The 12,242-nt window shown below is 47.5% G+C and overlaps 1 protein-coding gene across 1 annotated transcript in view; it reads right to left on the bottom strand.

The window, feature by feature from the left end:
* The window catches only part of Rftn1 (raftlin, lipid raft linker 1), a 181,173-nt gene that overhangs the window by 36,431 nt on the left and 132,500 nt on the right, over window positions 1–12,242 (bottom strand). The window contains exon 6 of the mRNA XM_032900531.1: window positions 6,462–6,577. Coding sequence (XP_032756422.1) covers window positions 6,462–6,577 — 116 coding nt within the window. The remainder of the gene's footprint in view (window positions 1–6,461; window positions 6,578–12,242) is intronic.

Below are 12,242 nucleotides of genomic sequence, written 5' to 3'. Positions count from 1 at the left end.
GTAGAGCAATACAAGGTTGTAACAGCAAGAACACAGTGGGGACAGGGACAGCTGCTGATTCTTGTCTCTCCTTTATCCCTGTTGCTAACTCTGCTGAGATCACATCATTTTCTGTACTAACTTAGGAACACATGTATCTGTTTCTCTAAGGGAGACAATGTGAGAAAAGCACTTCTTACATTCTGTAAGGTTCCTCTATTTCGGCTGGACAATCCCTAACCTACAGCACTTTGGTCTACATAAATATTGCACCCTGCTTTGCTACATGCCTGCCTTCCCTACCCTTTTGACCCCTAGGAATGAATGCCTGGCCAGGAGAGATGTCTATTGGTCATGATCACTATCCTTCTTAATTCATTCACTGTATCCTTGGCAACTGACAATTATGAACCCAAAAGGGAAGCTTTCCTCTTCCTTTGGCTTCTAGACTACAGACCCCACTACAAAATGCCATCCTCACCCCAGTAAAAAGCAAGCACTATCATTTGGACACTCATTCCCTAGCCTGGCCTTCCTCTTTGAAGAACTTGGACATGGGAGGTATGGAATTGCTAAATTGGAGGTAGGTACTTCAAAATTTACAAGATGTTGGTGATTTGCCTTCCAAGGCATTCTTAACTTTAGAGATGAGCCCTACCATCCAGGAAAGGTGTTCAGCTGTATGATCCAAGACATTCAAGTGTCATGATCACAGTGAAGTGTCATGACACTTGTGAAGTAGACACAGGATTGGATAAAAGCCAGTGTTCTGAGAAGGAAACCAACACAGACCTGAGATTCCAAGGGCTCTGTCCAGGCCTCCTGTAAACTGTGACTTGCTCTGGAGTGGGGAGGGGTGGAGTTACCACTGGAGAGAGACTGGTATCTTACTTCCTGGTCCTTTCATAGGAATGACAATTCATAGACCATCATTCGAACCACAGGGAAAAGGCAGAGATCTCCTGCCTGTGGCACCAGAAACTATGATTTTACACCGACCAAAACAGTTTTCTTGGAGAAAAATCATGGCAATAAAAAATATGCCAGAGAGTTTGAAAAGAACAAATACTGGCGCTTTTGTCAAAGCAGAAAGTTGTGAATTCTAGATGCCACAGAAATGGAAGCTACACTCTGGTAAATTCATGTGGTAAACCCTCACATGAATATTTAAAGAGCTGGTTGGGTGCCTTTACAAATGAAGACTGACACCCAGAACTCCTAAGGAGGTCACAGAGAACAAGTGAGCAGAGCTGTGACATTTAAGTCAGGGTTTCTAGATGGAAGAAGTCACTCACAGGAACAGCATCTCATGTGATCTCCCAGGACTGCCTCAAGATCTACCCGATGGAACAGAAAGCATGTCTGAAACCGATGCACAGACACAGTGTGATCCTCCTTGGAGACAGGCAACAAGTCTCTGGGACGTGTCAATGGATACTACAGCCTTTGCAACACTAGGATCACGTGGTGCCACCTTATACACGAAACCTTCCAAGATACCAACGCTGGAGGTGAACCTTCCAAATGTAAGTGTAACTTGGACTTGAAATGTCTCAATGGAAGCAGGGTGTGAGGGGGCAGGCCTGTAACTCCATCTCAGCCCAAACACCTAAAGTTCAAGGACAGCACACACTACAAAGGGAAACCTGGTCTTGAAAACTAAGGGCTGGGAATGAAACTCAATAGCTAGCTGTGTGTTTACTTAGGCCCTGGTTTCATCTTCTAAACCACAAAACAAGTGAACCGATAAGCTGCCCAAAAAGGTGGGGTTCTTGTTTGTTTTGTTTTAACAGAGAATTCAGGCAAGCCTTTTGAAGGCTAAAGTAAATTTTCAGGAAACTAAGTTGAACCCTTTTGAAGGCTAAACAATTTACAATACAAACTTGAGATCTGGAAGGAAGTCATGAAAATCTAGGTCGTTGCCACCAGATCTCTCTCTCTAGTCCGAAGAAGCCAGTACTGCATACTCTGGTGTGCTGGTGATGGGAGCTCTTCCAGGGTGCTGAGGCTGGATCCCAGAGCCTTATGCATACAGCAGGCAAGTGCTCTACCCCTGAACAGCATTCACAAGCCCTTTTCCTTTTGAGACAGGATTTAACTAAAGGCCTGGGCAAGCCTTAAACTTTGTAAACCAGGTAAGCTTGAGCCTCCTGAGTAGCCAGGATTACACTGAGACCTTGGTCATACATGCTTTTTCTATCATCTTAGGTTCATATCTAGCACCAGACATCATGAGAAGCACTAATGAACTACAACCCCTGGGACGAGCCCACACACACCGGGGAAAGAGACAATGTTAGCACTTACTGATGTGAACGAGAACCCTTGGGACGAGCCCATGTCTGCAGAGACTGGCTGACTGATTAGAACTGTAGTATTGTGGAGAGCCTGGAATGTTATAGGTCCAGAGGCTAATCCCCTTATCTTTGGCTAGCTTCCTTGCCCACTTGTATTAGAACTAACATCCTGAGATTAATAGATAAAACCTTTTAAATTCTATTCATTTAGCAGGGCCCTCCCTTCCACCAACCCTAAAGCTGCCAATGTTATCACTAATAGCTGATAGCATCTTAGGCTTATAGATGGGCTTCCTCTATCTTTGCTGTGACCTCTCTGGTGTACCTACCAATGCATTTTAAACCTGTCTCAATGACTTTTTTTTGTCCTGTAAAACTATAAAACTTCACAAAACTGCTTCCATGTTGGAATATGGAACGTGGGATAATTTAAATCTGTAAACTCAAGCCATGGTTTCTTAAAATAGCTCCATAATAAACTCTCTCTTATTCCCTTTAAGATGAGAGCTGTGGTGTTGACAGTGGCATCTGGATTCTTCTGAGCCACCACATCCAGACATGTAGACTCAAAGAGGCTCTCACCCGTCTCTCTCTTTCCCTCTGTCTTGCTCTGCATTTGTTCTTTCAGCCAATTACCCTTGCTACTTAGACTCTCGGTTGAAAAACCCCTACAACTGTCCTAGGGGGGCTCTCATCTTCCTCCCAGGTACTTTAGGGCCATGACTTTACAACTAAAGGTGATACAACTATTTTGCTTTCTCTGAGATCTGGTTTTGGTATATAACCTGGCACCATCACCCATGGTAATTCATGTAGTTCTCCTCACTAACTCCTGAGACAAAATTCCTTCTAGACTGCAACCACGGCAGTAGGCGGAGCCTCGTGTCATGAGTGACAGCAGACAGTTGGTGGGCTACTGTTCAGTAGCAGCAGCTCTGTGCGCCAGGGCCAGCAGCCACCGGCTCTCATTGTACTTTCTTCTTTGGGTGGGGATTAGAGTCTTTACTGTGTAACCCAGACCGGCATGGGACTCAGAGCAACCCTCAAGTCTCACTCCTGAGAGCTGGTATTATAGGTCCAGGTCACCATACCAGACTAGAGTTTCTTTAATGTCTCAGCTCTGAGATATCATTGCCAATATCCACTTATCAAACTGAAAAGCAGAAGGAGAAAGGGCGTGGTTTTCCTCTCTGTTGAGCAGTTGGGCTGGAACTGGAGGGCTACGCCTACACAGGTTCCTGGTCAGCTTCCTGCTCTTAACAGGTTGCATTGTCTCGTGGCGGAGAGCCCAGCCAGGTTCCCTGGTGAAAGTGTGTGTGTGTGTGTGTGTGTGTGTGTGTGTGTGTGTGTGTGTGTGTGTGTGTGTGTTTGTGTATAAAAGGGAACCAAAACATAGAGACAGAATTGGAGCAAGGCTGAGGGCAGGGCTGGGAATAAAGGGGCAGGTCAGATCTCACCAGTGAGAATGGAGAAAAAGCGGACAATAACATCTCAGTTATGTAGCAGGCCTGGTAGAAATGAGGATATTCTGAAGAAACACTTGTGTTTCTCAATCAGAAACAATGGACCCCAAGGAAATAGGAATTCCCCAGGAATTTCATGCTGGGGAGGAAAAGGCCCCACCCAGAACGGAACTTTTCTCCCAAAAAGAGATTTCACCAAAATCTAGCTTACCATTTTACAGGACAAGACTGAAACCAGGCCGTGATAGGCACATCTTGGCCCAGGACTGATCAGATGGTGTCTTGGTTTGCTTCCTATTTCATGATAAAGGTCACTAGCAGAAGCAACTTGTGCAGTAAAGGGGTTTATTTGACTTCATAGTCAAGGCAGGAACTCGGGGCAGGAACCAGAAGGCACAATAGGAAAAAGAGGCCACGGAGGGAGGAGTGAGTGCTGCTTCCGGCTTGCTCCCATGGCTTCCTTAGCTAGTTTCTTACATTTCTCAGGGCCAACCTGCCCAACCATGACACCACCCACAGTTGGCTGGGCCCTTCCATCTACTATCATCAATCAAGAAAGTGACCCGCAGGCTTGCCCTCAGTCCAACCTGACAGGCATTTTCTCAGTTGGGGCTCCCTTTCCTCAGCTGCCAAGTTGACAGCAATCTAACCAACACAGACCTCACCCTTTTGATACTCTTTCCAATATGGCCACATTGAATAACCTTCCTGTTTTTGTTTTTTTTCTGGATTACACTATTAATCTGACTCTTGGAATTGGCTGATTGAGCACGGATGGCCAAACCTGGCTTGGGGCATGGGTTGCAACCCCAACTTCAATAATATCCGGAGCCCAGGGGGTTAGGGGCTAGCCTGGGAGGACGGTGCTGGTCATAAAAAAGGGGTCAAACAGACGCAAAGGGGAGCTGTCATGTTTGGAGCTGAGGGCTGATCAGGCACAGCCACCTGCAGCAGCTTCTCTCAGAGCGGCAATGAAGAGAAGGGAGAGCTTCAGAAGACGGCCTGTGTGTGACTGTAACCCCTGACTGGCACACCCTCTGCCACCACCAGTGTAATGGATACCTTACGTAAATGTGTCCTTCCACCCCACTCTCTAGGTCACTCACCAGCAAGATGTCTTCCCCTCTGCCTGGTAACACAACACTTCCCTCCTTCTCCTGCCAAGAGGCAGCCTGACTGCAAATACATACTGTGACTGTACAGCATGCCACCCTCCTCTTCTCAAACCTGTAAGAAGGTACCCTGCTCTCTCACGTGGGCCTGAATTCTCCTCAGAGCCCTGCCATGTTACCCACCCATGGCACCTATGTCAACAGTGCTCCTAACTACTCTAATACGTTTCTTATCCAAAAGGATGATCTGCCTCTGTGTTCCCTTGAAATCCAAACGCATCACCTTTCAGGTACCTGCCCAGGCTTAAAGAGAAAAACAAGCTTTCCATAGGCCAAATAAGGGAAGGGAAGATGTAGCTGGCCTCAGGGTAGCATGAACGGGTTCAGGCTCACCCACGTGTCCCAGAGAGGGGCTGACTGTGGGCCAGAGTAGGTGTCCGATGGAGCCTCTTCAGAAAGCCAAGCCTTCTACAATCTGTCCCCGGTGGGATGCTTACTGTGCTGGTAACAACCTCAGACTTTCATCTTTCAACCAGCAGAGGCAATTCATCTAACTCGGTGGTATTGTATGTAAATTCTTGGGCCTGGCCTCAGAGATGCTGTTAAAGACTGAGTATTTTGTGCCAAGCCTAAATTTACCCTTCAATGCAGAGTTGGGGCCTCTAGAAAGCAATCACGGTTAAATATAGCCACAAGAGTGGGCCCCTAATCCATTAAGATTAATGTCCTAAGAGACATCAGAGAGCTCGCTGGCTCTCGCCAATAAGCAGACTCGGAGTGAGTAGCTGTCTACACGTCAGATGAGAGCCTCGGAGAGAAGCGGCGAGGACGGAACCCTGACCTTGAACCTTCCAGTCTCCTGCAAGGTAAAAATCCTATCTGTGGCCTTTTGTTATAGTGTTTCCAGATGAAAGGAAACTTCTAGGGTGGGGTCCAAATATCTGTGCTTCAGAAACCCTGCATATGCCTCAGACAAACGGTCACTCTCAAGAAACACTGGTCTAGTGATGGCTGGGACAGGCTTAAAACGTGCATACTTCATGGCTGGAGAAAACCAAAGAGATCTTAGAGAGAAGACTACACGGGACTTGGATTGTCCTACCCAGAGCCAGTGGTTCACGGTCGTCACTCTTCAAACGTATCCTGCAGTACCCGGCACAAAACCTAACTGCGAAAACAGTATCTACCTCACTGCTCACTGGGAACTGAGAGCTCCGCTCATGTCCCCCAAGGATGGCCTGCAGGAGATGGCCGCAGAGGCTACCTCTGAAAACCTAGCATAGCTCTTACTAGGACAGTATTATGAACAGGCGTCTTCATGGCGTTTGTGTTTACGGTGATATGCAAATTAAACAGTGGGTGACTCTCTTTCTATCCAGTGGTCTGACATAGGCAAAAACACACGCTCTTCCTGTAGGAAGAGGAAAGTGGAGCCCTCCAACCTTGGAGGTGGGGTATAAAAGGATTGAGAGGGTCCCCCCAGGGTCTACCCAGGTGAACTCCCTTTCAGAAGAAAAGCACAGCTGGGCCCGGCCTTGCAGTCAGCTGGAGGAAGCCATGAAACAGACTCTCCCCAGACAAAAGCAGCGACAGGGCCGCTCCTCACTTACTTCCAGGACTGTCCATTGTTCCACAACAATGGCGTCATAGCCCTGTGTGGTTTTGCTATCTTCTGTGGAAACAGCTTCAAAGATGAATACTCCATCTGTCAGGCCATAGAAGGAATCTGTGGAAAGAAAAACAACAAAAAAAAACTGGTTGGGCGGGGGGGAATGTAAGCTGTCTGTGGCAGAAGTCTCACAAACGGTAAAAATCTTTACCTCATTCATTAATAATCCCAATCAGAACATCCTTTCTGAACGTTAATTAAAGATGGCATACACAGCCGCGGAGTCTAGCCCCATCAGAATGAATGAGACTAATTTACCTCACACTTTTGAATAATATCCTTGATTTTATGAGCCCAAATTTCATCATCAGCAATCACCATCAGATTCACGTGCGTACCTTCCTGTTCGTGCTCCAGTGTCAGGATGCACTGGGAAGAACTCGCCCAGGGCAAAGCACAGCCGCTCACTCGGATTTTAGAGGAGAACCGTATTTAGGTAAAAGAACATTTTTAAAAGGCGGGACAGACTGAAGACACCAGATCTGCGCTTGTCAGCTGTGCTCTGGCTGTGTTCATTCTGGGGTGTATGGTGTGGCTGCCGTACCAAGGATGTTTCCAGCAGCCTTGTCCAGAGCCGGGGTCCAGGAGAGGGCTTCCCAAGTGATTTACCACTGATAATACTCCTGGGGCACCGCCAGACAGGAGAGTGGGTCCCGTGTATGCTAATGGCTCAACAAGCCTACTTGGGATGGTCAGTGTTATGTGAGTATCTTACTGATGGGGTCTAGAGGAGCACAAGGCAGAGTCTTCCACACAAACATGTGCCTTGGACTGTGGTGCAGTCTGTCCTCCATTCATTTAGACGAGACTAAGGGAAAGGAGAATGATTTAAATGCTGGTGGCCTGACTCCAGGCACGGGTCCCTTTTAGAGATGGTCGTCTCATCTGTGAAGGTAGGATCTGGCCGGATGACTCTTTTTGCCCTACAGAATCTGTTATGCAAACACTGTTCAGTCACAGTGAACTGCTGAAGAAGCCCTGACCCTCAGCTCAGTCTCTGGAAGGGGGAGAAGCTCCAGGGTGCTCTGCTGGTCCTCTTACTCCAGATATGCACAGAGGAAGTTCCAGGCAAGAAGAGCCATCCAACTAGAAACAACTTGCAGGCACTTGTGTCATGGGCTTCTAGCCTCAAGAAACAGAAGAACCACATGCCTACTTATCATTGCAGCTACCTCCCCACACCGCCCAGCTTTGTGGACATTTTGAGATTCTGAACTCAGGTCCCCACCTTTGCAAAGCAAAAGCTTTGCCCATCGAACATTCTCTAGCAGCCCTGTTCAGTAGGTTTTTAAAAAATATTTTATAAATGGAGCTTATTAAAGGTAAGTATTCTCGATGGACTCTGATCATTGTTATGACAGACTAAAAGAAACAAGATGGGAGGGTGGCGAAAAGATGGGCTTTCTGGGGTAGGTACTTTGACTTGGTTAAATTGCTCTCTACGCTGTGCAGATAAACCGTCTCTGAACACCGACCAAGTTCCTCCACCCTCGTACCTCTGCAGGCACTGGACTTTGTCTTTTCAAAATTTGCCAATTTGATAAACAAAAGAAATTGATGTTTTCTACATTTACTAGCCATGGAAAATTGACATCCAGTTTGGATTCTATTGGGACTTTAGAGTTTTTAGGATCGAGAAAGAATTACTAGGTAAACATTAAACACAGCCCTTTGTTTATTTTGGTTGTTGTGAGGAACTTTCTCCTGCTGCTGGCTTTTTGGTTTTATTTGTGGAGAACACGAAGGCTGCGTTCTGCTGTGTGCTGACAGTTTTGAGCCCTTTCCTTTGAGACTCCTAGCAAACTCTGGCACTTTACCAACATCAGAGGGAGGCACAGGCTTTCTGGACGGCCTCCCTTCCCTTTCTGTAACGGAGAAAATTATCGTTGCTGTGATTTATCTTATTACAAAATGTTCTTTTCAAGCCATCATTGAAAAGGACCAGTGGGGCCTGGGGTCTTGCTGGACAGCCACCTGGTCAGAAGAATGGTAAGGTCAGGCTCTGTAAGAGACTGGTTCAGCACACGGCAGAGTGATGGAGGCAGACACCCGAATCAGTCATCTGCACATACTCCCCATACACAGACGGCCCTCTACACACACACACACACACACACACACACACTCTCTCTCTCTCTCTCTCTCTCTGTCTCTCTCTCTCTCTGTCTCTCAGTCTCTCTCTCTGTCTGTCTCTCTGTTTCTGTCTCTCTGTCTCTATCTCTCTCTCTTCTTTTCTCTCTCTCTCTCTCTCTGGGACCATAGATGATTTGGGACTTTAGTTGCAGGCACTGGACAGTCAGGGTAAGGCAGTAACTGCTCCTCACTGCAGAGCCCTCTCTCCAGTCTCAAGTTGCAGTTTGCTTTTTTTTTTTTTTTCCGGAGCTGGGGACCGAACCCAGGGCCTTGCGCTTCCTAGGCAAGAGCTCTACCACTGAGCTAAATCCCCAACCCTGCAGTTTGCTTTTTTTAAATAAAAAATATTTAGATTAATAAACTTTGATGAAAAAATAAAAAAGTGGCCATGAGTGGTGGAATTAAATTACAATTAAAATGTTTTTTTCAGTCCTCTTGTAATATTAATAAAGGGAGCAACATGGGTAAGAGATTATACAGAAAGAAGAACTCCCTTTGTCTTCTATGTGTCTCTTGAAGGCATATGTTCAGAGTTTTAGTGAAAACGGGGTACAACACCATAAAACTAACCTTCCTGAGTGACGCCTGGAAATGAAAGACTGGACTTCAGAAGGGCAACTGGAAACGCTGTGCTAACCCCACAGGACTTGCTCTCACCCCGCTTCATTCTGACAGCTACTGAATCTGGCCATTATAGGCCGGCCATGCTCTGGAGAGCTGGTGAGCAATATCCAGTCCCTGTAAGCTTAGAGCTTACCACAGTTGAGGAGAGAGGTAACGGAAAGTCAGAACTGACAAACAGAAATGTAAAGTGGGGTGAAGGAGTGAAGGTGGAGGCTGTGGGGGTGGCTGTTTATAAAAGGGGTGTTTAAACAAGGACTCCCTGTTCTGAGGAGAAACATTATGTCAGCTAACTCCGTACACATGACACCATCTGAAAGTGTCAATCAGGGACTGTCTAGGTCAGGCTGGCCTGTGGCTGTTGGGTATTAGCTTGAATACATTGAGAAGAGAAGAGGTGCATACTGTGAGCAGCATTATTTCCTAGGCAGGGAATCCCGACGTGTATGAGACTGCAGTAACCCGCAAATGAGCACAGGCACGCGCCGATTCTGTTCTAGGCTCTTCGCTGTAGACGAGTGCAGTGTGACTACCTGCTCTCAGTTCCAGCCACCTCGACTCCCTGGTGAGCATGGACTGTAACCTGGCATGGCGAGCCCAATAAACCTTAGTGTGCTTTGTCTGGTATGTTATTACGACGACAGGAAAAGACACCAAGACATAACTGGATGCACTGAACAAGTAGGTCATGTGGATTTATATGATGTGTGAGTTCCTGACTGGCAGAAAGGGGACAGCCTGCACACAAATTCAGAGTTGGGGGGTGGGCAGTCAATAACAGATGAACTGCATGAGAGATTTGGGGCTCAGGTGACTGGCAGGAAAAAAAAACAGTAAATACACCTCTCCACGTGGATGAAACAGAGGGTAAGATGCAGAGCCGGGAACCCTGTGTGGTTGAACTTGACCACCTATGTCTCCGTTACCACTTGAAAAGAAGATGCCTTAGGTAGCCAGTTGGGTCCAGAAAGACGCTGCCCCAGCAGAGCCAATGAACTGTGGGATGGTTTGTTACACAGTGTTACTGTGGCAACTGCTAACTGACTAACAATGCTCACTCTGGGTCAGCTTGGGGTTAGTCACTGTCTTCAATAATAAAGATGTTTGAATAGCCCGACTGGGCTATGATTATGAGAGCAATTCCTAGAGCATCAGGAGCTGTGTCTATTGGTACCAGGAACTGGCTTTATGGTTGGTTGCAGATTGCATCCGAACCCAGTGATGACGGTGACGTCACCCATAGGCCCACGTATCTGTTGCCATACATTCCCAGCATCCATCTGGTCTACCTCCCAACTTTACCTGTGAGTGGTGAAGTCACAGCCTAAATAAAAGGCAGACCCTTTCTGACCTTCGCCCCTTCTTCTCTCTCTTTTCCCCCTTCATCTCCGTCTCCCACAATAAACCTCTCTCGCGTGGAACTGAGAGTGGCCTGTTGTGGTCTATCCACATGGGAGTCGTGATGCTGTCACAACAGTGTCCACACTCCGTTTTCACTAAGTCTCACACGAGTGAGCCACTTCCTACTTATTCTGCAGTCTGTCGTATACCAGGAAACCTCCTCAGCGAGGGCCACGCTTTCAGAGTTGTCCCTGAGTGTTAGCTTGCTGGCGTCCAAAGGCCGTTTAACACAGACAACCAGGGAGAAGCATTCTGCAGCTGAACAGCCTCATAGCTACCCTCCGGCCCCAGGATAAGCATGGCCCAAGGTCCAGCTCAACTTTAAGTCCTCAAGGATTGGAGAGCACAGTACACAGTTTCTCCAGACCTCGGTAAAATGTTAGAAGTGGCTCTTTTCCTCTGCGGGATCCATTTCTATGGCGTCAACTAACAGTAGACATGTAATCTGTGTTGAATAGGAACCCCTCCCCCCTTCGCCGTTATTCCCTAAGTGATGTGGCATAGTACACCACTTGCTCTGCATCTACACAATATTAAATATTAAACGTCATCCTGCAGGGATTTAAAGTGCACAGGGGGCTATCCATAGTCAGTACACGTGGGCATCCTCGGATCTGGGCATTTGAGAAGTCCCTGAACCAAACCCTGAAGGATGACAACCATCTGCTTTCCAAAGCCTCTGGCTACGTCTTCTCAGTGGACCCCCCATCCCCACTCCCCCCCCCCACCCTGGCCACCCTTTAAATGCACACACTGAGCTGTAAGTACTAAAAAATGCCCAATTCAACGTAAGTCACATGACGGTCTTTAGACTGTCAACAGTGCAGCAGAGTTGAGACCCCAAGGTGGAGGGGATGAACTGGCTCCTCCAGATGTCCCCCTCCCCTGCCGTGAATCCCATCCCCCACCCTCACCTCCCAGACACTGCCTGCCTCGTCCCCGCCCCCCAGGCCTGCTGCTCTGCCTTGCTCTCCTGAGTGTACAAGGCTGCATCACCTGCTAGTCTACAACAAAGCAAGTTCAGGATAGCTGTCAAAACCTGGCCATCTGTAACGGCAGAAGACGTCAGTGAAGTCTGGAGGTGGGCTCTTAAGGAGCCACTGTTTTGATGGACTTGTCTCTTCCATCTTTTCGCCTTCACCATGCAGCCTCCCTGCCATGTGTGTCAACCCGGTGTAAACAGGACCACTTTAGAGTGAAGCTTCCTGATGTGAAAAGGTTAGCATCCTCCATGCTATGGGGTGCACTCTCTCGTCACTGTGTCTTACTAAGATGCTCTCCTACGGTGCACAAAGGCTACTGCTGGGGTACTGCATACATACTCGATGCTGACCTTTGGGCAAAAGGCCACTGTAATATTCCGAGCTTGGAATGTGCAAGAAGGACATGGGAAAAGAACTGCCACGCCATCTCTAGAGGTAAATCCTGGGTCCAGTTCTGTTCTGTAGACGTATAGACCATCAGGTGCACATCCAAGATCGGACTGTGGTCCTGGGCTGTACAGTATCTGGGATGTGCACACTCGGACAGGTGGACAATTCAGTTAGTCTACTCTTTGTAGGTTTAT

This window comes from Rattus rattus, chromosome 4 (genome assembly GCF_011064425.1).
Source record: "Rattus rattus isolate New Zealand chromosome 4, Rrattus_CSIRO_v1, whole genome shotgun sequence".
Lineage (NCBI taxonomy): Eukaryota > Metazoa > Chordata > Mammalia > Rodentia > Muridae > Rattus > Rattus rattus.
The sequence above is the reverse complement of the archived record's forward strand: the minus strand, read 5'-3'. Positions and strand labels throughout refer to the sequence as shown.